A 23,764-nucleotide genomic window follows, 5' to 3' on the forward strand; every position below is an offset into this window, starting at 1 on the left:
GCCAGTACCATAAATAGCCAAATATACGTACGTAGACTGAAGTATGAACGGGACAGCATGAATTTTCCAAATGTGCTGACATTTCAAAGTCTAAACAAAATTTTAACATTGCACTTGGAAAGGATTATCAAGTGTTGCGTATCCCTCATTAGCTGGTGTATATAAGAGGATAGGTAACTTCGGAAAAATGCGCGGGCTAGAACACACAAAGCTAGCAGAAGAATTAAAGGGAAGGATTCTTTTGTCCCTGCAGTATGTCAGTGTGAACTGTCATTCTGCTTTCTTCTGACCTTAAAAGTAATGAGACCTTCATGTATTGTTAGTACTGGGGGCAGGGATATTTTGCACCTCTGAAACTTTGGTAATATGTCTATTTCTGTGCCAGTGCCTATCCATTTGTATTGTTGAGCTGTGTGCAAAAAATGGTCATACATGATGTTGACTCTATGAAACCTAAATGCCAAAACCTGTAAAATGTCACAAACAGTGAGGCCTGGCCTTGATCTGTGTTAAATCAGTTATTCAGGCTTTAAAATCGCATCATTATGGATGAAATCCTGACTTTTTTTTTTTTTTTTAACATATATTTATGTCCAGGCAGAACTAATTTTAACTAAAAATATTTATGTGCTCTTCCGAGTCTGTTCTTCACAGTTCCCTGAAACAACACCAGCAGTGAGGATTTTGAGTGATTCATATGTTCACCAAGATGTTTCATTTGAAAGCTAAATGGATATTGGACTCATGTATGGTACTATCAGCTGAAACTTGTGTTTGGCTGTTTTGGGGGATGGAGGAAGGAACAGGAGTTTGGAGAGTAGAGCAGCAAAATCTACAGCAAATTGACTACACGATACAGACTTTCTCTAGAAAGGCTCTCCTAAGATTCATGGGCAGGTGCAGAGAACTATGCGTTGTCTGTGTTCTGAGCTGTCTGGGTAAGTACGCCCATAAGATGGTGTCAAAAAGCTGTCGGGTGCTCAAAGACATAAAATGACTGGCTGGAGGTGGGCTCCTCTGAATGGCATCCAGAGCAGCCAGACAGCTGCTAAGAGTTTGCTCCATGAAATAAAGAATTGTGCCTGAGGGCTTTTTGTCCTGGGTTTTAGCACTGAAAGGAAATACCCTTATGAGTGCTCGCCTGACACAAGGCACCTAAAGCTCTTCCTCTCCTAACCTGCAAAGTTCAAAGCACCGTGTAAGTGGCCACTTGTCTGCAGTAGGCGTATTGTTACTTTGGAGTGCAAGTGATGGGAAACACAAAAGAGGTGGTGAAAGAAATGGGTGAGACCTACTCTTTCTTACAGTTGCACGATGCTACTAATAACAAAGATCTTTCTTACAATAGGAGGAGAATTCTGGATCACAGCTGCTATTGAGTTTTGAGTTTTCTTTCCAGTGGGAACTGGAAAGCTTTGCCATGATCAGAGGACAGATCTTGCACAAAGAGACAGGCAAAGAAGGTACTGATCTTAGACCGGGATTTTAGGCCTCGTTCGAAGGGCTGTTTATGCCTTTCACATAAACATGAAATGTGAAAGGCATAAACAGTCCTTGGAGAATGGGATGGAAGCCAGATAAATTCCAAGAAATTTAAGATAAAGTGAAGTGCCTTTAGAACCTGCTAAATCTGGAGAGCATCTACTTACAATTTTGTGTACGTGCAATTGAATTCCACCCGCCCGACAGAGCTGGCCACCGGTTCTTTCAGTCAGACTGCAGAAAGTCCTAGATGATGACAAGGTTGCCACGGGGTTGCAGCCCTGCTGTTAGCCCACCCGAAGGGACCATGTTTAAAAAAAAGTACGCGTGTTGTGATCTTGGAAACAGAAGCAGGAAGCCATCATGTCCAGCATTTAGAATGTTTAGCTGAAGTATAATGGCTGTTGAACATAGGAATCACTAATGCTGCAACGATGAAATGTTCCTTTAGTGTAGAAACATTTTTAGAAAGACCCATGAAGTCCTTTTAAGGGTGTTTATTAAAATACTCGTGGAGACTGAAAGTTCTCTGCTCAGTCAGCTTCAGTAGAGGCAAATGTATGGTAACCACGTCAGACCTAGGTCTGGGAGAGCGTGTTTTCCTACCATTAACAGTGATAGTTCCCGTAAACAGCCAGCGGGACAGCGTACTTCTTGATTTTAAAGTTACGTAAGTTTACCCACATTTCAGAGTTTTCTAACCCTGTCTTTCAGAGATCGAGTCAAAATTTGGAGCCACAAAAGGTCCAAATGATATTTGAAAATATTGTGAAGAATTATTATTCATAAATCTGATTTTTTTTAAGCTAACCTTGGGATTAGTTGGAGTTGACTCATCCTTTCTGAACTCCATGTTGACAAAATACAAATGGAGATGATAAAAAATATGCGGTGCCTAGGAGCTAGGAACAGTTAAGAGGAATTAGAAATGGGCAGTCTCGAAGAAATAAAAATGACAGCAAAATAGTAAAGGAGGAACAAAGGAATTCTAAGTGAGTTTCCAATGCTGGAGACTGCAAGGTCTGCAATGTCTGACTATCTGGTTTAAAAAAAAGTTTTCTTCTTTAAATGTAGAATGTTCATTGGAAAAAAAAAAAAAAATCATAGTTGTTGATTTTGTTGTACCAACAGCTACCTCTGCTGGCCCAGTTCCTTATATGGATTTAATATTTTGATTTTTTTTTCTTTTAACACATGTACACAAAATCTAAATCACTTCTCAGTGCATCAAATATCACATCACAGTTCAACGCTCAGCTAGTTACTGGAAACGCTAATAATTGAAAGTTTCTTTATTCTGGGCTTGAGAAAACTCCCCTGTAGTAATTTGTCTGCAATCAACTTCCCCTTGTTTGTAAGCCTCTTCATTTCTTTCAGTACAAATACAGGGTTAATAAAAACAATTTTAAGAAGGAAAATGCTGTGAAGTCAATGGGGTAGGTGTAATAAAGGAAGGTTCTTTTTACTTGAACATTTAAAAATACCAATTACATTTCCTATCTGCAGTGTCCTTTTAAAGCCATTGGAAAGACGGTCTGCCTCAGAGGGTGTTTTCTGTTTATTTCCCATTCCACATTTTTGTTTCCCCATGCGGCTTATCCATTCCCACGGCTGTCAAACCGCCTGCAGTTGGTGGCATTTGCAAATATCCACAAAGAGAAGGGAATACCAAGGGATCCCTGCCATTTTCTGATACGTTTCCTGTGATGGACTTTGGTGGAAAGAAAAGAGAGCAAATTTCTCTTTCTCTCTGAACCGCTGGATGTCACTGCTACCCTAGGCAAAATGAAGGTCAGCCGTAAACCCGAGGTTTTTTTCTGCAGTAAAAGATTTGCATAACAAAGATGCCAGGAACAGACCACTGTAGATTCCGATTAGGCTAGAAGAAAGCTGTTAGAAAAGACATCTGCTCCTGCGATCTTTTTACTTGTGTGGACGTTTTCCTTTTTAAAATAAGAAACTTGAAGGAAGGATATACTGTGTTGAATGATACAATCTGTGGCATATAGATATTTCTAAATGAGTGTGGAGCGAGTAAATTATTGACAGACTCACTGTAATCCTTACTAATGTCTTATGTTTTAGTAATATTAATTTTAGATACTGCCAGTGTGTGAGAGGCTTCCTTTATCCCGCAGACTTCTGTCAGAGGCTGATTTAGTGGAGCCGGAGCAGAGAGGTGCAATAGCCACTTGGTAACAGCAGAGGGAGCCGGGGAGATGGAGACAACACCGGCGAAATGATGAATAAAGTTAAATCACTGATTGAATCTAATCCACTCTAATTTTATTTGACATCTGAATAGTTCCATCCTATTTTATTCTTCTTCTCATTGATCTCGAAAACATTATAAAAGTTTTCCCTAAAATAATTCTACTTTCTCTTTTAGGTCCAGCTACTGGATATCTTAGTATTTGAAGTTGTTGAAAGTCTTTCAGTAGTTTCTGTGGGCTTTTTTCCCCACACCCCCCTGTCTCTCAACCTCATAATTATCAAACCCACATGAAAATTCCAACATTAACTCTGATTTCCAGAAACCTCCCTGCATAAATAGAAATGTCTTCCACTGAGAAGTTGTATTCGATGATAATGATAATGCTGAGCAGGTAACAGTGGAATTGGTGAATAGCCCTGGTCATGCCATTTTCCACCAACCGCTCCTCATAACGGATCATTCATTAATTTCAGGAAATGTTTTGTAGTGGCCAGAGGAAATAGTGTTGACAAACCATACATGAACATCGGCCTGCACAAGTTCACTAACAAATCAGATTTTCCATTTTCATTCCTGCAGTACTATTACACCCTTTTACTGCTGAAGTGACTGTCTTTTAAAAAGTCTTCCAATTTGCCCTAGCACTTAGTTAATGTTTCTGTGATGGATGGGATTTTTACCCTAATTTTCTTGGCAACACAGTGAAGCACACAGAACAGAGATAATGTCAAAGGCAAATGAATGGGACATAGAGAGGTTGTTCGAACTAGCTCCATGCTAACAGTGAACAGAGTCAATTCAACTGCTCTGCGAACTGTTAACACTAACCATTTTACAAGACTATTTTAAATTGCAAGAGAACCTTACCTTACTGACGAATGTCAGTAATTCCACAGTCCTTACATCCTAAGACTGCTGAATTTCCCTGAAATTTCCCATTTCCCCTGCTGAATCGTAGCAGTTACTATTGGACCCTCCGTCTTCCCATCTCTTACAGAAGCAGCACACTGGAGCTTTCTGCTTTGGCTGTGGACTTTACTGGAGATGTGACTCAGTGCTCTGTAAGATGACTGAAGTACTTCTGAGATGGAGAAAGGATCTCTTCTACTTCTTTTTACCACCTGATAATCCAATGACCTTTCCTAGCTTCCCTTCCTCACTTAGATCCTCCCTAAAATTCAGGTGATTCTTCTTCTAGCATCCTCTTTCAGCTTTACCAGTCAATTCAATTTTCCTTTGGTTTCTAAGAAGCCTCAAGCAAGCTCAGGGAGGCCTGCAAACAGAGGAGACTACAGAGAAGCTGCTATCGCGCAACAATCTTTAGGTCTCTCTGCAGAATTAGAGATGCCTTTCTCCAGACCCAGACTGGAGCCCTGAAATGTTATCTGTCTGGGGGGACAGGGGGATAGCTGAGCCCTTGGGATGTTCAGCCTTCCCTGCCTTTGCCTTAAGCCAGCAGTCACAATACCCGTGCCTAAGGCAATCTCTTGCATTCAAGAGTTTTGAAGGTGCAAACACCCCCCCCCTTTTTTTTTAACATTTCTTTGAACAACTGCATGTAGGGGATGAGAGGGAACCTTGATAACGCGACCAGCGGGCGGGTGACGCACTGGTGTCCATCTGCTTTCTCTGACTTCAGATGGGTGTGGGTGAGGGGAACTGTGCATTTATGCCCTGTTAATTCTAGCATGGTTTTAGTTGTCAGCCTTGACCTAGCGGAGAACTATCACACAAAAGCCTGCCCCGTTTAATCGCTCAACAGTTCCTCTCACCCTTTAGCAGGGCACTCGGTGGGATTGCTGCCATCTTTGTGAGCAGCGCTTGTTCCTGATCTAGGGGGAATAAGGAAGTCTCCAAAGTCCCAAGCCCTGGAGCAAGTGAAGGAAGCGTAGAGAATCTGAGGGGGCCTGTAGTAATGCCTCTGGTGTTGAACTACCTTCCCCAGCCTTGCCTTCCTGCACACAAATGTATTTTCATAGCTAGTGAGGCCCCGAAGAAAATAGTTGAAATATATGAGGAAGAGAATGAAGATGACAGAAGTGTTTCCCTGTGTCGAGAGATCATAAGGCACGAAGAGAAGGGAAGAGGAGCAGCGCATGGAAGCTGGGAGCGAACCTAGGCGGGGGGGGGGGGGCACCTCCCCGCCTGCCAGGCGGTGACTACCGCAGGCGTCAGCTATCGCTTGCTCACCACACGGCTTTAAAAACCTCGACGCAGCCCCTCCTTCTCCTCCCTCCTATCTTCCCAGCACCTCGAAAGAGATTTAAAAGCCCTGGGACGCCTGAAGACTCAAAATACTCTTCGGGGTCCTTTTATTTTATTTTACTTTTTTCCTTCGCCTTCTGGCTTTCCAGGGAAAGCTTGATCGTGCCTCCGGTACCACCCTGAAGCTGCCGCCCCTGGCATGCCGGTTCCCGACCCGAAAGCTCCTGAGAGGAGAGGAAACGCCGTTGAGGGGGCGGGCGCGCCCCGCGGGCCACAGCCGAGCTCCCTCAGCCCGGCCCGGGGGCGGGGCGCGGGGGAGGCCGGCGCTCGGAGCCTCTCCCGCAGGGCGGGGGACGCGGGCGTCTCGACCTGGTCTAAAATAAAAAAGCCGAGAGCCTTACGGAGCGGCCGCGGGCTTCCTCCAGCTCAGCCGCCGAAGGGGGATGCGGGGGGGCGCCCGCGGGGAAGGGGCGGCGGGAAGGTGAGGGGCGGCCGTTCCCGCCGCTGGGGCGGGGCGGGGGCCGCTGGCGCTCGCAGCCTCCGCCCGGCCTCGGGGGTCCTGGCGGGGCGCTGGGGCTCCCCCGCCAGCTCGGGGGACGCCCGTGGGGGTCACGGCGGGCGAAGCCGCCCGGAGGCCCGCGGAAGCCCGGCGGGCCGGGAGGGAGAGCTGGGCCTCCGGCGCGTCCCCTTTGTGTGGAGCACGGCTGCGTGCGGGGAGCGGGCGTGGCCGAAGGGGCGTGCACGTCAGCGGGAGCACGGCGGCGGCTCGGCTCGGCGGAGAGGGGAGCCTGGCGCTGGTGGCCGGCCGCGCTGACGCGGGGAAGGTCCGGGGGCGCCGCCGGGCCGTGTCCATGGACTAGCCGAGCAGTGGAGGGACTCCTGAGCACGCCGACCGCCGCCTCGCTCTCCTCCCAACTTGGTGGAACTTAGCGAGTAGGCTGCTGCCCCCGGTGAGTCCCTGCCCGGCCCGCCGCCGGCCCGGGCATCCCCCTCAGCCGTCTGTCCCGGGGGTCGCGCCGCGTCCCCGCCGCACGGAATGCCCCTTTCTCCCCCGCGCCCCGTCTTTAAGCACCGGCATTTTGACACCACCCCCCCACCCCCGGAGCACGGCTCTCCTCTGCAACATCCTCTGGGAGCTGGCAGCCATTGAACCGGGCGGGGAGCAAGCGCTGCCCGGCTGCCCTCCCTCGGGGCGGGCAGCAGCCCTCCGACTTCGTGTTTTCCGAAAACGCGGGGCTATGGCGAGCCTCTGCTATTGTCCTTGGCCATTCGAGGAAGCCGGAGAGGCCGGGCGAGGCTTCCTTTGGGAGTTCACGCGAAGTTGTTCCGTTGAGTGAGGTGCCACAAGGGAGAAAAATAATTTTTTAAAAAAGGGCTTTCGGGGCGTTGCAGCCGCGGGGCGGTGTCTGCCTGCTCCTTACTCCGCTGTTGCACCGGCTGCTGCCAGCCCCTACCCTCAATCCAGGCGTTGCTCTTAGCACAAGCAACTGCTTCGTGTGTGTGAGGACTGAGGCCTGTAACTTTTTTTTTTTTCTAATTTTAACTTTAATTACTTGTAAGCTGTGTTAGCGAGGGACCTCTGTGGCCTTTCAGCTTCCCGCCGAAACAGGTGATGCCGCGCTGAACGGCCAGGCCTGTTTCGGCTCCTGCGGGGTCTCGGGATGGGTGTTTGGACAACTAACACATCACCAGTTCCCGTTTGGTCATTTACCTTCTACCTGGTTGTCTTTGTAGTTTCAGGTGAATGTTTTATTTCTGGTCTGTGACCGCTACAGTGTGCTGCCGAGAAGCTGCTGCATACAGACTGTATGAGGAGAGTTCAAGTAAAATGCATTATGCACAGTTAATGTGGGGAAAGTGTTTTTTTTTTTTCCCCCTCTGTAAACTTTTTTTTTTAAGGAAGGGATTGGCCCTTCTGCATTTCTAGGGAGAGTGTTTAAGCTAAGCAGGAAAAGGCTTGGTATTATGCAGGGCCCATGCTGACTATAGTACTGGCTTTTTGTGTGTGTGTGTGTAGAACAAACCACAATTTTACGCTTTTAAAATGTCTGCATAAGGCTGTTAAGCATACATCTGACTTTACCTCATGTACTCAGTGTAGGCTTAGTGGTTTAATTTTGAGCCTTTCTGAATAAAAAAAAAAGTTGCAAAAATAAGTTGTGTTGAGTTCTCCCTTCCTTAGTAGATCTTCAAATGTGGTGGAGGGAGGGGTATTTTAAGATAACTGGCAGGATAAGATTTTTTTTTTTTTTTTTTAATAGGGACATAAAGCTTGTGACCTAGAGCTCGGGATAAAATGGAAGGAAGCCAGCTCCTAGAGAATGGAAGTACAGGGTATATCTTGTTCCTAAATGCTCAGTGGAATTACAATCTCCTTTCTGGCTATCTCCATCAGTGAGTTAGGTATCAGCACTCATGTGCTCTTATGACTTCCTGAGCCATTTTATACTTACAATAAATGTGTGAAGCTTTAAATGCTTGGGTGTGGATGGTTGAGGTGCTACCACTATCTGCTTGACAGGAATTGTGTGGGGAGAGAAGAGATCAGGTGGGAATTCAAGTCTAGTCAGTGTGAAGTAGGAATGAGCTGTGGGGGAAACTACTTTGCAGCTTTTGTTTTTTGGTTGGTTTTTTCAACAAACCCAGGACACCTGTGTTGTCGAAATGGGGTTCTTTATCCTCTGGCTAATGACACTGGAAGAAGGTACTTTTAGGGTGTGATATATGTCCTTTTAGCTCTGTTCTTGCAGGGTGGGGAGGGAAGAACATAGTGATGTTGCCTGTCCTTAAAGATTTTCATGTTTAAAATTACAATGCAACTGAAACAGCAGTTTTTAGAAATAGCTTCCAAAAGTTTGGGAATGCATTTATAATAGTGTTGAAAAACAATGTGCAAGTATGTTGCGTGGTTGGCATTTTGCTTTATTTTTGTTGATATCACTCATAGATGGACAAGGCCTTGCTAAAGGTGAGGTCTGGAACTAAATCAAAATCGTTGAAAGTTGCTCTTGTGTCTGGTATGTGCTCTGTGTGATTTTATTTTGTGTAAGTTGATCCAGTTAGCTTCCTTTGTGTAGAAGCATTATCTCCAGTCCTCGGGTAAGAAGACCAAATCAGAAGAAACCTCACCTCGGTCTTAATTGAGTCTTATTCTTGTCTCTGGGCATAGGCTTTGCCTGACGTTTAGTGCATTGTAGAATAATTAGTCTTCTGCTGTTCTCCTGTTTAAAGTCTCTTTCCTCTCCTCCCTGCCCCCTTGTGGGGATGGCGGGGAGGGGCAGAAAAGAAAGAAAATTACTGTCTTCTCTTTTGTGAGCACTGTGTTAGGAGCAATGTCTGTGCAAGAGCCTTCATATATGTAACATACCTGACAGGACTGAAATGGGGTATGTTCTGGGCTACCTTTTGCTAGATTTAGGCCTTGTAATACTTAGCGAGGGCGTTTTATGATCCTTTTGTTCTGAGCCCTGAAATGCTATCTACTTGGGACACTTTCTTTGGTATTGAAGATGTAACTTTTTGCTCTTAGATGTAGCAAGAAATTTGTTGACGTGGTGTGTTAGGAATTTGGTCATGTCTGTATGCAAACGTGTAGATAATCTGGATGCAGAAGCTTTAGGCTAAATTCTAATGAATAACTGAGGAATATGCTTTTTGATCCCTTATAGATTGTTTTGTCTTGAGGCTGACCTGTGAATTTCTTAGAGGGTAGTTATATTTTAGCTTATGAACCTTTGGTGTGTGGCTACCAGTAGGCCATTATCTGGAAATGAATGTTTTGAGAAGGGAAAAAAAAGGGGGGGGGGGGATTTTTCTGGGGACAAACTTCTACAATTAATTCTCATAGTTCCTATCAAGTTTCCCATCGTGTATTAGGAGTGGCACAGTGAGCACTGCTGAGCATGAATAAATTAAACTCTTGTTTTAATCTCACAGTGTTAGATTAGAAATCTCATTGAGGTGTGTGGGGGGGAAGTGGAGTTCACAGAGCTATTGTCAAAACTGTTCCTACAGATCCTCCCTTTATGTAATTTTCTGCTTTTACAAAAAAAAAAATTTCCACTTGGGTGGAGTATGTTAAAATATGTGGGTTTCAGACACCAGACAAAGGAGACACGTAAGCTTCACTCGCATGTGAATCAAGAATGTTTTTACTTGTGGGCTTTTTGTGCCACGCTGCATTGCACTGTGGCTTCCTGGGTCAAACTTCCTGTTTCTGGTAGAAAAGGCTTTTGAACTTTGGCATCTGTCGTGTTTCCAAGGCTAATGGGCTGCAATTCACAAAATCCATGAACATGCTATGGTTCTCATGTTGCTTTAAGCTCTTTCAGGGAAGTATCTAAGATAAAGTAAATCAAACCCTGAAACAAGAATTTTCATTACTTTGGAGTAAATGTTGCAGGCTGTTGCTACGGGGCAGTTAAGAAGTGGTCCTTTTCCAGGTGGCTTCTGATTGTATGTCCAAAGGATGGTCATGTGTCTTCCTCACTAGTATTACACAGTCCTAAAATCTATGGCTCTTCTAGAGCTGTAGTGTTGGTAGCTTGTGTGAGGGTACTGACGCAGCCTTCCAAACCCTAGCGCAGCTCGGGCAGGAACAGGATCCGTCTCCGTGACGCTTTGGCTCATGCTCAGCCAAAAGCATCTGATAAAGGAAAGGTTAAACAATGTTGGAGGTGACCAGAGTAAAGCTCATCAAGGTTAGATATGTGTGGGGTTTAAAGTGTAATAGTTTGGGTACCCCCAAAAAGGCTGAGGTCTGATTTTAATCTAGCAATCAAAAAAAAAAAAAAGGGGGGGGAAAACCTGAAGCATCTAGGTTCAGATGACTTCATTTTGAAAACACCCACAATTTAATTACTTAAATGTAGTTTAATATCTTATTTGATTTTTTTTTTTTGCATTGTAAAACAGCTTCTCTTTATTCTGGGTGACTGAACAAAACCTGTTTTCAGTATGGTCAGTGAGCTGAAAAATCAGTGTTGGGTAAATTCTTCTATTTTAGATATGTCACAGGTGAGGATTACAGCAAAGGATTTAACCTGCAGAAAATGATGATCCTCAAATATTGATAGGATAAAGGATTGCGATGTTTGCAGTTGAAACCACTGACTTGAATGGCCATGCTTTTCCTGGCGTTCTTTACCAATCTGACATAAGTCTTAGAATTGAAGCCCTTTGAGAGAGAAGTATCGTTCTGCTCAATGATTCACACTTGAATTCTGTTATCGCTTATGCAGAAAACTTTTAGCAAATGAAAATAAAATATGCTGACCACAAGAGGAACTGTATCCAAACCCAGGGCTCTTAGCAGGATTTAAAAGTAAGTTTATTTTCCTTTCTGGTTCAAAGTGTGCCTCAGCCCCTGTTTGGAAGAGGGTGACCACCACTTGTCTTGCCTAGGTGTTTCCTGTCTCTCTTCCTTTTTGGGAGCAAAGCAACAGTGTTTTATCCCGTTCCTTGTAGTAAAGCTCATAGATGATATGTGTAAGTGAAGGAATTTCTGTTCTTATCCAGAGTGCCTGCTTGCGTGTGTTTCTGCTGAGAGCTGTTTCTGTGTCCTTGTCTTTAGAAGCCTGTGCAAAGCTGAAAATCTTAGGGCTGCCTTCATCCTTAATCTGAACCTGAATGTGAAAGGCAAGGGTGTAATAAACATAGGGCTTTGTTTCCTCTTGATCTTTGCAGTAAGTGTTGTTGAAGTTGTCCTGGTATTACAAAGGAGCTTTTCTGTTTTATGCTCCCAGTCTAGAGAGCAGGCGTTTATAACAAATTGATAAAGGTCTTCCATGTGAAGACCTGTGCTGAATCCCCCGATGTAGCTGGGGCTTTCCTTTGGCACTAATAGGCTCAGGTACTTGCTGAACTTGTGTGTACGTATGAGCTTTTGGCTTTTTTATGGGTTGTTTTATTTTGGCTTTTTCATTCTGATTCAGTCAGGTTGCTAGTGTACAAAACGAAATTTGTTCATGTGGCCCAGCAGCCCTTTCCAGAAATCTTTTTTCCTGTTTTAAAGGTTTTTGTTTCCTGCTCAAAGACTAAATAATTGATACTTGAGTCTCTCTGGAAAGGTGTTTTCTCTAAATAATTGATGGGCTTGGAGGTAACAAGGCAGCTTCCAGTTGCTGCAGTTGCAGCTACAGGAAGCAGTATGAAGCACAGTATTCAGAGGCAGCTGAATGCTGTGAATTTTAATATTTCAAAAAGAGCATGATTTGTTCTGCTTGGTGAAAGCTGTCTACTCTTGCTTTGGGCTATAAAATCAGTGCTCAAACATGTGCACTGACATCTAGAAACTCCTGGAATAGAAAACAAAGGCAACAGCCTCAAGTAACTTGCATCAGAAGGGAACACCTGAGATGTTGGACTCTGGTGTCTATGTGACAGCAGGCTTCTGACTGCCAGGATATGGAGCTGATTCTCTTGATGCACATTTGTTTCCCCTCAGCAATTTGTTATTAACTGGTGCTCAGGGAAGTATTCAATACTGTGTGGAATATGAATGCAGTGGTATAGCTATATATATATAATAAAGGGTACAAAACAGCAAAGCTTTCTGCCCTGCCCTGAGTATTCAGTTACTTCAGTTTGTCTGCATGGCAAGCATGTGGAGGAGGAAGGTTCATCTAGAAAGTTGCCTGACTTGAAACTAATGGATAGGCAATTAGTGAGATGACTCTCGGAAGACAACAAGCTGGTGTTCTTTGCAAGGTGTACAGCGCGCTGAGGTTGCAAAGGGTATTTTGACAAAGTGGTCATAGCAGTGGTCTGCTTCTGCAAAGCAGAAGGCATTTCAACTGAAAGACCCTCTGGGACAAGTGAGAAGGGAAGATGTTGTTCAGCTCTGTTTTTTTCTGAGCTGTGCTGCTTGTGTAACCAGTCATGCTGTCAGCCTGTTAAGATGGCAGTTTGCTATGTTCTCCCCTTTTTTTTTTTTTTTTTTTTTCCTCTGGAGGTATTTGGTTTTTTTTTGTCCTTTTGTTAAAGGCAGGTTAGGAAGCGTTTGTGTCTAACCTCTGTACCTTCTAACTCTGCCAGTGCATTTGCTGTTAGCTATTGCAGAGACTGACGCCTGCATTGGAAGGAGCTCCCTCCGACCGTGTCGCTTCACGGCCTTTGCTGCCCTGATCTCTTAGTGACACCGTGTTGTTCTTGGCATACTCCTGAGAGGTGGAAAGCCTGTTTTTCCTCCTTCCCCTGGGGCGGATGCAGTCTTCCAGCGAGACAGGCGAGGGTTTCTCACGACCCGCCTGAGCACTGGCTCTTGGGGGAAGGGCTGGAGCTGTTCAAGCATGGGCTTGGTGGTTGGGAGCAGCTTTGGTCTTTATCTTTTTTTTATTCTTTTTTTCTTGTGTTGTGGTAGTGTATGCAGGGTGCTCTGCGAACCTACCTGCTACATCTCCTGATCTGATCTGAATTCTCTCAGTGCCAGGAGGCACACAAGGCACGAACATCGTTCTTCCACTTCGATCGGTCTGCGACTGCGTGCTCTGGAGTCCACCCAAGGGCCACAGCGCAGTCTTCTGTTGGTTTTTTCCTCGAGACATGACCGATCCAGTTCCATCTGCTCCTCCTCACTTCATTACTGATTTTCTCCATCTCCGAGTTGATGCTCGTCGTTTCTGCAACTTTTTCTTTTTTTTCCGGGAGGAGGTAGTTGGCCTCCTGCCCAACCCCCATGACTTGGAGGGCCAGTGGTTTTTCTGTCAGGGTGGCCTTCCCTTAGGCTGCGTTGGTTCGCGGCACCTTCTTCAATTTTATCCGGTGCACCCTCCGGAGAGGGATCCCCTATCCACCACCCAGGGGACGCGCCTTCTAGCCGTGCAGCCCCAGCCGAAGGCTACATCTCCTGAAGCATTAGCTTATTTCTGTGTCTTTAGGCTGAGACATCTATTCTGCTGAAGAGCCGGTGGTGGTTAGGATCGTGAGGTGTTTGGTGAATGCCATTTTGTCTACACCTCTAATGTTTTCCGGTGTTGTGTTAGAGGTTTATGTTATAGTTGGTTTTTGAAAGTTGCACAAATGTGTTCCTTTACCAGAAAGTCAGTTGGTAGGGAGAATAAAATTACGTGGTTGTTGAGCTGTCTGCGTGGCCACAAAGAGCTATTTTGGTGATCGTCCTGGTTGGCATGTAAAATAAGGTCCTTCTGGCTGTGTTGCGAGTGCAATTGCTGCATGAGGCAGAGGGCAGCAAAAGAAAGCAACCTTTGAAAGCATAGCCCCCAAACCCAACGCACACTAACACCCCATTCTCCCCCCCCGTAAGTAGCATCCTGTGGTGCTGGGAGGGTGCCTCATTTGGAACGAGTGTTCCTCTGGTATTTGAAAGCATGGGTCTTGTTACTTGGGGTGGGAGGGGAGAAAAAATTGAGTTTTTTATGGATGCAGCTCTACATCATGTCTCCGTGATGTGGAAACAGCATTGTTTAACCAGAACAAGTGATGAATGTAACTAGTATTGTACAGATACATGCATTTGTTTCTTAGCATGCTTATTGCCGGAGAACAGATGTCAATGCTGGAATTCTTTTTTTAACTTAGAGATACCTTGATCTGGTTTAAATTGTTAAAATATATTGTTTACAATAGAAGAGATATATATTTATATACTATATAAATACCTATATAGGAACATTTAGTGTAAAGGCTAAGTAGTATGGTGTGGATGTGGACAGACTGCATGTTATACCCAAAGCAAGGAACGTTTTTAAGAAAGGAAAAAAAAAACCCAAACACCAAAACATAACAAAAAACCCAAGCAAAACCCAAAACAAATGATATGCTTGTCATTTCTTTAGCATATATTACTATAATCAGTCTCCTGTTTTTCTCTTGTGAAAAAAGAAAATGAAGGGATATCCTTTTTGGCTGAAATGTAACTGAAGACTTGAACAAGTGGCATTCCTGGAAATGGAGGAAAGCCACAATATGTCTAAAAGTTTAGGATGTTCTCTGAAGAAAGAGTGGATTTGTCAGCAAAAAGTTGGTGGCTTCCTGTCTTTTCTACTCTAAGTTGTGACTTATTTTTGTGATACAAAGTGGTATAGCAAATGGAGAACCCATTTTTTTCTTGAAACGTTTTGGTCTGTGTGGAGGTATGGGAGGGAGCAGACAATGTGTATGGACTAGGTTCTGTTACTGTTGGATCACTTAATAGAAGTTAAAATTATTCCCCAAACTGGAAGTTCTGGCTCCTCAAATAAAATATTTGTTTTGTAAGGGTTCCAAAACCTTCTGTTGGAAGGGGAAAAAAAAAGTCAAATTACATGCTTGCTTTAATTTGAGACCTTGCGTTTTGCCTTGCTACTGTTGATGTTACAGGGAGTGGGTATGTGCTCTCATGAGAGGTAGTAGAAAGCAGCTGAGGAGTTTTGATCAGCTAAGATTATTCTGGCTACTTGTTCAAACAGGCTTTGTTCCCTGGAGTGAATAAACTCCTGGTCAGAATGACTGACACACTTCTATATGTTTCACAATACTTGAACTTTGTGAAGTAAAAGGAAAACATAGCTTGTGGTTTGTTGTGTATACCAAATAAGTTACAACACAGGCAAGCTCCTGTTCAGGTGAAACTGGTCAATAGCTTTGTTAAAGAAAATTTTCATAGACATGAAAGATTTTTTCAAAACCTTCCCAAGATGTTAATGAGCCATCCATTGAACTGTAATGACAGTGTCTAGTGGTCTAGTGTTTGTTTCACTTAAAGTGGTGTAATCCATCTGAGTGTTGACTTGCGTGAGCATGGGTTATCCCATAGTGCTTTTGAGGATAAGGTCAGTGAAGGTCCTATGTCCTGTATTCCTGCTGTTGCTTGCAATTCTTAAATATTAATAAAGAGCCTGACAGCTTACAAAAGGATCCTTCTACTGTCTTCCACTCTTCTGCTCATGTTTGGAAAATCACTGGCTTTTAGACTCAGTTTACTTGTGACATTTCCTTTTCTTTCTGCTGCCTGTGCTATCTCTTGCTCTAAGTCAGAATATGGAGTATACACTTGCAGTCAGCTTCTTTGAGCAGATTTCCCTTGAACTAGGTAAGAGATCTGTGCCTTTTAATTGGTGCCTTTGTCAAGTGCTGCTGTATGTTGGAGCGGAAAGTCTCTGTCTGTTCACTTACTATGTCAGTGAACCTGAGGTCAGTGGAGCAGAAGTAGCATAAACCTGGTAAAATTCAGTGGATAGCTGAGTAGAGTTGTACCTCTCCTCAGTGTCAATAACTAAACATATTTGCAGTTTGAACTTACATGGTCAATACTTGCATTCTACTGTGTCATTGGTTTTCATTCTGACCAGTTTGTATAAATGAAAATATGGAGTTTTTGGAGCTGCTTTTGTTTTGTGGATTTTTTTTTTAGCATTACTGGTAGCTTTTGTAGCTAAGTAGGAGGAAAGACTTGAGCATATGAAAGCAAGGCCAGCCAGCTATATCTTTTGGTAGCTTCTGTGTGAAGAACAGTTAAAAAGTGAAATTGTTACAACTGCTATCGTCCTCTGTCACTGCTCTTTAATTGCTGTGGGAGTGATCCCTAATTCCGCTCACCTTTTTCAAGTCTTCCTTTAGTGTATTTCTGTTAGTTTAAGAAATCAAGTGGAGCTGAAAATATCCCATGAATGATAGCTTGAATAGCCCCTTGAATTACAGCTGTGCAGTGTAAAGCTTTTATGCCAAAGTATTGATGATGATACTCAAGTGGGCAGTTCAGAAGAGGTTAAAAGATGATGCTTCTTGGTGGCCATGTAGATTGTTTTTCAGAATTAAGGTGTCTACATTCTGAATGTTAGTCCAAGTTCAGAGTACTTTGACATGGTATTTCAGATGCAACTCATCCACATAAAAGTAGTGGCTTGGCCAAAAGCACATGCATAATTTCAGTGTGAGTTGCCTGTAGAGCTTGAGTGGAGCTCTTCTGAATTGCTGCTTCCTTGTTTTGGGTTTGGGAACACTGGTGTATATTCCTTACCAGTTTTCTTAAGTAGTGAATAAAGCCTGGTCACTGAAACCTGAAACTCTTCCCATGTATAGGGGATTGGATTGGCTCTGAGGGATTGTTTTGTAGAGTTTGTATTGGAGCAACTTGTGCTTGAAATATTCTTCAAATACTTTGAGGACTTTGAGTCTTCAGCACACTACAAAAATCAGAACCCCAAAAGATGATGTCTTAAGAAATCTGTCTGGCTTTGGTCATGTTTTCCATTGAGTTCAGAGATCTGTTATCTGCTGCTATTTTTCTAGTAAAACAGGGATAGCCTATTAGCAATATCTGTCTTGTATCATGAGTCTTTCAGGTTAAAAAATATCCTTTTGTTGAATAATCTTCAAGTTTCCTCTGAGAATGAGCAAATATCTCTCTGATCTTCTGGACTGCAGAAGAAGTAAATACACTATACTAGTATTCCTTAAGAGAAGCTTGTATTTTCTTTGTGAGGCCCCAGTCAGAGTTCCTTGGAGACAAAATTACAAAAATAAAGATGACACATGCTTGCAGGGAGCTCCTGAATCATTCGCAGGGCTGCTATCTCTGTTTCCAGGAACAGATTAGCCTGTAAGAGCTCCAAATCCTGTCAGTTTTTATTGCCTTTGTGTTGCACCAGCTCAGTCCTTATGTGTGAAGATTTGATGCCCAGCACCCAGATATTGTACTGAACATTAAGACTCCCTTGCTGGTCAGCTTCTCTCTGGGATGTGGAAGGAGCAGTCTGTAGGTGCCTTGTAGTTGCTCCATTTTCAGAAGGTCCCAAGATAATCTCTGAACTATCCCTGGTCAGGGTTAAGTCTTTCTTTCAGCTTCACAAAAAAACCACTATTAATTGAGCGCCTCCAAAGAATATGACAAGTATTTTTAATGGCACCATGTCTTGAATGAATGAACTGGTGCTTTTTGATATAAATTTGGTGTTGTTGGAGTAATGGAATTAAGTAGTCATATCAAAACGAACGGTAGGTCAAAGTGCATCTCTTGCTGTATTTTAAAAATTCTTCTTGCTCCTCAGTGCATTCTTCTGATTTTTTTTATTTGCTTCACCAGCTTCATATAGACTTGATGCTTTGTATTGATGAATGACGGGGGGAGCAGCCAACAGCTTACAAAATGAAATTTTTTTCTCTTGCCTCCGTTCTGCCCCTGTTCCCCCAGCTTCGTCCATTTCCATGTGTTAGCTTCTAGTGTGGTGTAGCCTGTGGTGCTGGTGTAGGCTGGCATTGCAGGGGCGCTGCATTTCCATGAGCGTTCTCAGAAGCTGGCACTGCTTCTGACCCTCCCATCCTTATTCTCCAGCTGCCTCCTGACTGCACCCACACTGGCATTTGTATGAGCTCTGGGGAGGTAAATTGGAAGGCTTAAAACTGTTTTCTTGGCACGTGGTACAAGATCACATTGATCAGAAGATATGCTACATGATTTGCTGTATGATTACTTGCTCCATTGAGTAGGATGATTAATGGTTGTGGATTTGGAGGGGGGGGGGAATGCAGCAGGGAAAGGGATCAGGAGTACCTATGGTGGCAGTACTGCCTGAACCTGAAACTTCAGTGTGGCTTAGGTCTGCCTTGTAAAGTTAATGCCTCCTGAGAGGCAAAAGAGTTTGTGGACCTAGATCTAGAGATGTGCATTAGCGTTCCAGTTGTGCTAGATTTAACATCTTACCTGTGAGGATTTCCCTGAATATCCAAATTAGATTGTTTAATATATCACAGCTTCTGTTTTATGAAAGTTAAAATCTATAGACTATGAATATCGCTGCTGTAGCATTTTGAAGGTGAGAGTGGAATCTGTGGGTGTAGAAATGCTTTGGAAATGACAGTAGCCTCTTGATGAATGACTACATTCCCCCCGCCCCCCCACTAAAGCTGTAAACACCAAGGCAAAATTATGTATTCTACCAAAGCAGCAGTGCTCTGTATTTAATTTTTAGAAGTTCCTGTTGTCATGAGTGGGTGATAACTGTCGACTGACATACTGTGACTTGCTTTGTCTGAAACACAGTAGAGAAAGTTACTAGTCTATGCTGCCCACATACTACTTTAATCTTCCACGTGTTTTGTAGTATTGCCTAACCATAGTTATGTAGCCTGTGATATAAATTAAATGAAATACTGATATAGCAAATTTCTAGACTGGTAACAGATGCCTCCTATGTTATGAAACATGACTGCTTTTAGTATAAACATGGGGAAGGTGGCTCTGTGGCCTTGAGTGGATTGCTTGGTCTGTTTATTTGTAGTGTTAGCGGAAAAAATCAGACACACTTACACCTTGGATTTATTATCCATCAGACACACCCACACCAGTAGTGATTATACTGCTCCATATGGTGCTTGGTGGTCTGTCAAGAAGAACCAAAAAACTCCTGATAAGGATAAGCAAAGAGAGTAACTCAAATCTTCTCTTAATATAGGCAGGTGTTTCAGAAGGCAACATCTGTCTGGGGAGCCATGTGCTCTTGTAGGGCAGCTTCTTGCAACAAGGAACCAGTACTGGTAGTACAAGGACCCCTGTCACTTCAGAACATTAAAAAAAAAAAAGCGGGGTATAAAAAAAAAAGGCATTTTGCTTTTTCATTCTATGAAAAGTACTGTGATGGGTATTGACTGGGGCATCTTGCCAGTTGTATGGGGAAGTGGGGAGAAATGTCTTACAAGCTGGTGGTCAAAACGATCAGGTAGGTGAGGAATGGTGCTTATCAGTTAAGGGTACTTTTGATGCTCTTGTTCCTGTGAATAGTTGCACTGAAGATGGGACTTGAACAGTTGGATGTAAGTCCCAGTGCCAGGGAGGGCAACCTAACCAAAAGTAAGACTTCAGACTATGTTTGTATTTTAGGAACTGAAATGGAATGCTTGCCTTTCTGCCTCAGATTATATTTTAAGCCTAGTAGAACCCCATTTTTATGGAATTTAATGATGTGCTAGCTAAATGCTACCTGCTGCCTCCTCTTTTGTAGTGGTAGCAGCAGCAAAAGCAATGTTTCTTATTAGTATATGTGCATTTTACAGTTGCTGCTCCTGTCTTTTGCTAGGATCCTGATTTTCACGGGGAGGGAGGCAGAACTGTGGTGGAGGCCTCCGTGTGTCTGCATCCGGAGAATGTTTGCACTGGCAACCACTATATTGCTGTATTACAGGCTTACACTGATGCAAATGGAGTATTGGACTCTGCTCAGATTAGTGAGGTTCTGCTGGTGCCTCCTAGTGTCCCCTTTTCCCTCTCTTCCCCAGACCCATCAGACTTACTGGTTTGGACAAGTGTATGACTGTTGATTGTTGAAATACAAATTGCTATTTGGAGCTAGGGACTGAAATTGGGAAAACCAAGCGCTTGTCCTTCTCTTGTTCCTTCTTTTGTATTCCTTTGTTTTGTATTATCTCAGCTGCAGGCTTAGAAAAGCGTGTCAGGAGAGTGGTTAAACAAGTTTTCTTTACTATCTCTCATAATAGTAAGATTCCTAAATGTTGTCTGTGAAGCTGGATGGGTTGAAAAGGTCAGTAACTAAAGCTGAACCTAGGCATCAGGAAACAAAACTGTCCACATCTTAGAAATGTACATTGCAAAACTTGGCTTACGTATATGACTGGGTCACATCTAGGAAAGTCCTTTCCAGTCACTGCCTGTACTGCCATAAAGTACAATTTTCTTTGTTTTAACAAAGGCTCAGTGTTTTTTGCTGTAAATGATCTGTAAGCATTAGAACCTAGTTACAAGGTGAGGTTTCGGAAGGCAAAAAAACTTGTTTTCAGTATTTGGTTAAAACTGTATGGAAATCAGTGTCTGCACTGTGGAAATATCAAGCTCAGGTGTTAATGGTGAATGTTCACACTCTCTAGCCTGACAAATTTTACAGGTATTGTTTCTGTAAGAATGTGCAATATATCCTTTAATCATTCTCTGGACTCTGCCATTTCTCTGAAACCAGCTAAGTAGTTCATTCTGTGTGTTCAGGCCCTTTACTGGGGCCATTGAGGGGAAAAAATGTTTTAGTTCTGACTCAACTCAGTTTTACTTCATCTTGTATGGAATTTTTACTTTATCTCGTATGGAATCAGGAGGAGTAATTCCTTTTAATGCTTTTTCTGTTGCTACTGTGTCTGTCCAGATGCACTAATGTAGAGGTGCCTGTGGGTAATGTATCTTAAGCAACCTGCATAGGTAGCGTATGTGTAAAGGCTACTTAGGTGATGTCTGGCTTTATTAGATACAAATTTATGGATCAGTATGACTTGTGTAATACATACCAACTTTCAGTAGGATCTGAAAATTCCTCTTATGCACATGCAGACCATCTTAGTTTGAAAAAAGCAGAAATTATTCTCTGTCCACTAGTCTTGCCATCTTACTTCAGTATGCCAAGTCACATGATTTTCCAATTGTTTTTTCCATAACTACTTAAAGCTATGGAGCATTATACCAAAATGTCTACCCTCCTTAGATTGCCTGTGTGGTCTCTGCATTTCTGAAAACTATTTCCATTTGATTGGGCAGCAAAGAAACTTCCTGGCTGGGGTTGAAGAGGGGTGGGGGATGTGTCTGGACCAAGGAGGGACTCTCAGTCTGCTTCCAGATGGAAGCCAAGCCTGGCATGGGAGACCTCTGGAAGGAAAATCAAAGTCTGTTTGGGATAGCTATCCATAGTCTCTTGGGCTGGAGATGTCTGTTGTGTGTCCTTGACCTGTTTGTGTGTGTGTATGTGGTTTTAGCCTCAGGGGGCAAAAAGTTTAAGACAAGGTTTGAAATATTTGTCTTGAGACTTCAAAAAAATAAGCTCCTCCAATAAGACACTGATGGTAGTACTCCATAGTTGTCCTGGAAAATAATCAGTATTTCACTTAAAAGCTGAAGCAAGATGTTTTTTATATTGAAGGGGAGTCTCAAAGCTGACAGGTGTTTGTTTCTGTTCCTTCTTTCAGTGGGGCTGTTTTTTACACCCAGGTGCAGATTGCCTTCTAAAAAAAAAAAAAAAATTCTTTTCCCTTCTCATAGCTGTGGATGTGGTGGAGATCTTCAGTTCTCCGTTCCATGGTGCTTGGCTTCAGACTTTGCTGGGTAGGCTTGGTTTTTGCATGCTGTCTGTGAATGTCCAGGTCAGCATGGTCCTTGAAGTCTTTTTCTTAGTTATGAGGTGTTTGAAAATTCTCTGTGCTTGCTTCCCTGTTGTAAGCCTTTCACTGACATCTTATGGGAGGAAAACATTTACCTCAAGCAAGTGGAGGGTTGAAATGTGGAACTGCTTCTTGTCTGACGTAGGCAGCACTTGTGTGGTCAGTTCTCTAGAACGCGAGGGCTGTGTGAGTGCTTTGTATTCCCTGCTCCAGCTCTCAGTTTAACAGCTTGTCCTCTGTTTTTTTTTTCCTATGCATGGCATTTCTGCAGAGGTGGTTTAGTTAGATACTCTGAAAAGCTGTAGTTCTCTGAAATATTTGAGCAACAGTTGAACCTTATCTCTAGGGTACATAAGGAAGCAAGAAAACAGAACTCTGCAAATTAGCTGTTTAACGGTGGGGCTTTTGTTCTTGAGAATAAAACCTCTTACGGGGTACTGATTTGGTAAAGAAATTTTGAAATATGGAAAAGACAGAGTACAACTGCCTGTTGTATTTAGCAATCTTGTAGACACTGAGGTTTTCCAGGTAACCACTTCTAACATCTTGCTAGCTGGGTTGTTGGACGTGCAATCCACAAGGTGTGTGTTTAGACTTTTGTGTAAGTCCAAGCAGCTGTCTGTAAGTAAAATGGTTTTGAAGGAGAAAGCAGATGAATGTCAACTTGCTGATGCAGATCTTCCTATAGCTAGTTCCTTTTTGGGTGTCCCTCCCTGTTACCACATAAGGGTGCTTAAAGAAGATAGGGTTATTAAGCAACAAATACTTAGAGGGAGTTTAGGGTCAGCAGAAGTTTCTGATTTGACTTTGAACATACCTCTGAATGGCATACAGTACAGGTTACTATAGTCCCTTTCTCAACAGAGCAAGAGAGATCTGGAAAAAAGTCCTTTATTCTTAAAATCTGTCACTGCCTAATTCTTCTTATCCTTTCTCTTCTGTGCAGACGCTGTGCTATAGAAGATGCACTATTACCGATATTCTAATGCAGAAGTCAGCTGTTGGTACAAGTACCTGCTCTTCAGCTACAACATTGTCTTCTGGGTGAGTACAGAATGTAGAGACTGAAATAGTTTAGGCATACCTCAGTCTTATTAACTTACTGCATATTTCTTCAGGAGAACAGGCTGAAATATTTACCTGAAAGCAGGAGGCTGATGTATGGTACGTCCCAGGTGTTTTAGAATTGAAGAAGCCTATCCCATGTGAGAAAGTAGTTATTATTGAAAATTATATGGATAATGATTCCTCGCCATCTTTCCCTTCCGTGCCCCTTCCTCCTATCTTACCTTCGAAGTGAAGATGGAGTGAAGCAGATAAAACTGGTTTTCTTGTTTTTTAATGGAGAAAGGACAGATCTGCTTAAAGGATTTGTCAAAAGAAAATAGTATAGTCTCTACTGTTACTGACAAGGCCTTTGTCTTTTGAATGATGGAGGCCATTAAATACTGGTTGTGTTTGGGCAAAGGTTAAAGCTACTTTTCTAAAGTGCACTTAAGTGGTATGTTAAGTTGCTTCCCTGTTTAGAGGAGTCTCTTCTAGTATCTCCTTTCAGATAATCTGATCTCTGTGTTGGGGTGGTATAGCTGTAAATACACTATGCAGAAGAAAAAGGAACTGCTCCAGAGATGTGTCAATAGGTGGCTTACAACACAGTCAAGATCTTAAATGTCATGCTCTGTTGGCAGCAAAATTGTCTGATACTGTCTTGAAATACTTAGCTAGGGGCTAGCCTGCCTATAATGTTTGTTTAAAATTGTGAATGTGAAAAGG

The 23,764-nt window shown here is 43.2% G+C and overlaps 1 protein-coding gene across 1 annotated transcript in view; it reads left to right on the forward strand.

Annotated features, from left to right (window-relative positions):
- The first annotated feature begins 6,673 nt into the window (after positions 1–6,673).
- The window catches only part of TSPAN14 (tetraspanin 14), a 41,723-nt gene continuing 24,632 nt past the window's right edge, over positions 6,674–23,764 (forward strand). The window contains exons 1-2 of the mRNA XM_082310760.1: positions 6,674–6,852; positions 22,938–23,035. Of these exons, the coding sequence (XP_082166886.1) occupies positions 22,955–23,035 (81 nt within the window). The 5' untranslated portion in view covers positions 6,674–6,852; positions 22,938–22,954. The remainder of the gene's footprint in view (positions 6,853–22,937; positions 23,036–23,764) is intronic.

The sequence above is a fragment of the Platalea leucorodia genome (assembly GCF_965183815.1).
Source record: "Platalea leucorodia genome assembly, chromosome: 4".
In the NCBI taxonomy this organism is placed as follows: Eukaryota; Metazoa; Chordata; class Aves; order Pelecaniformes; family Threskiornithidae; genus Platalea; species Platalea leucorodia.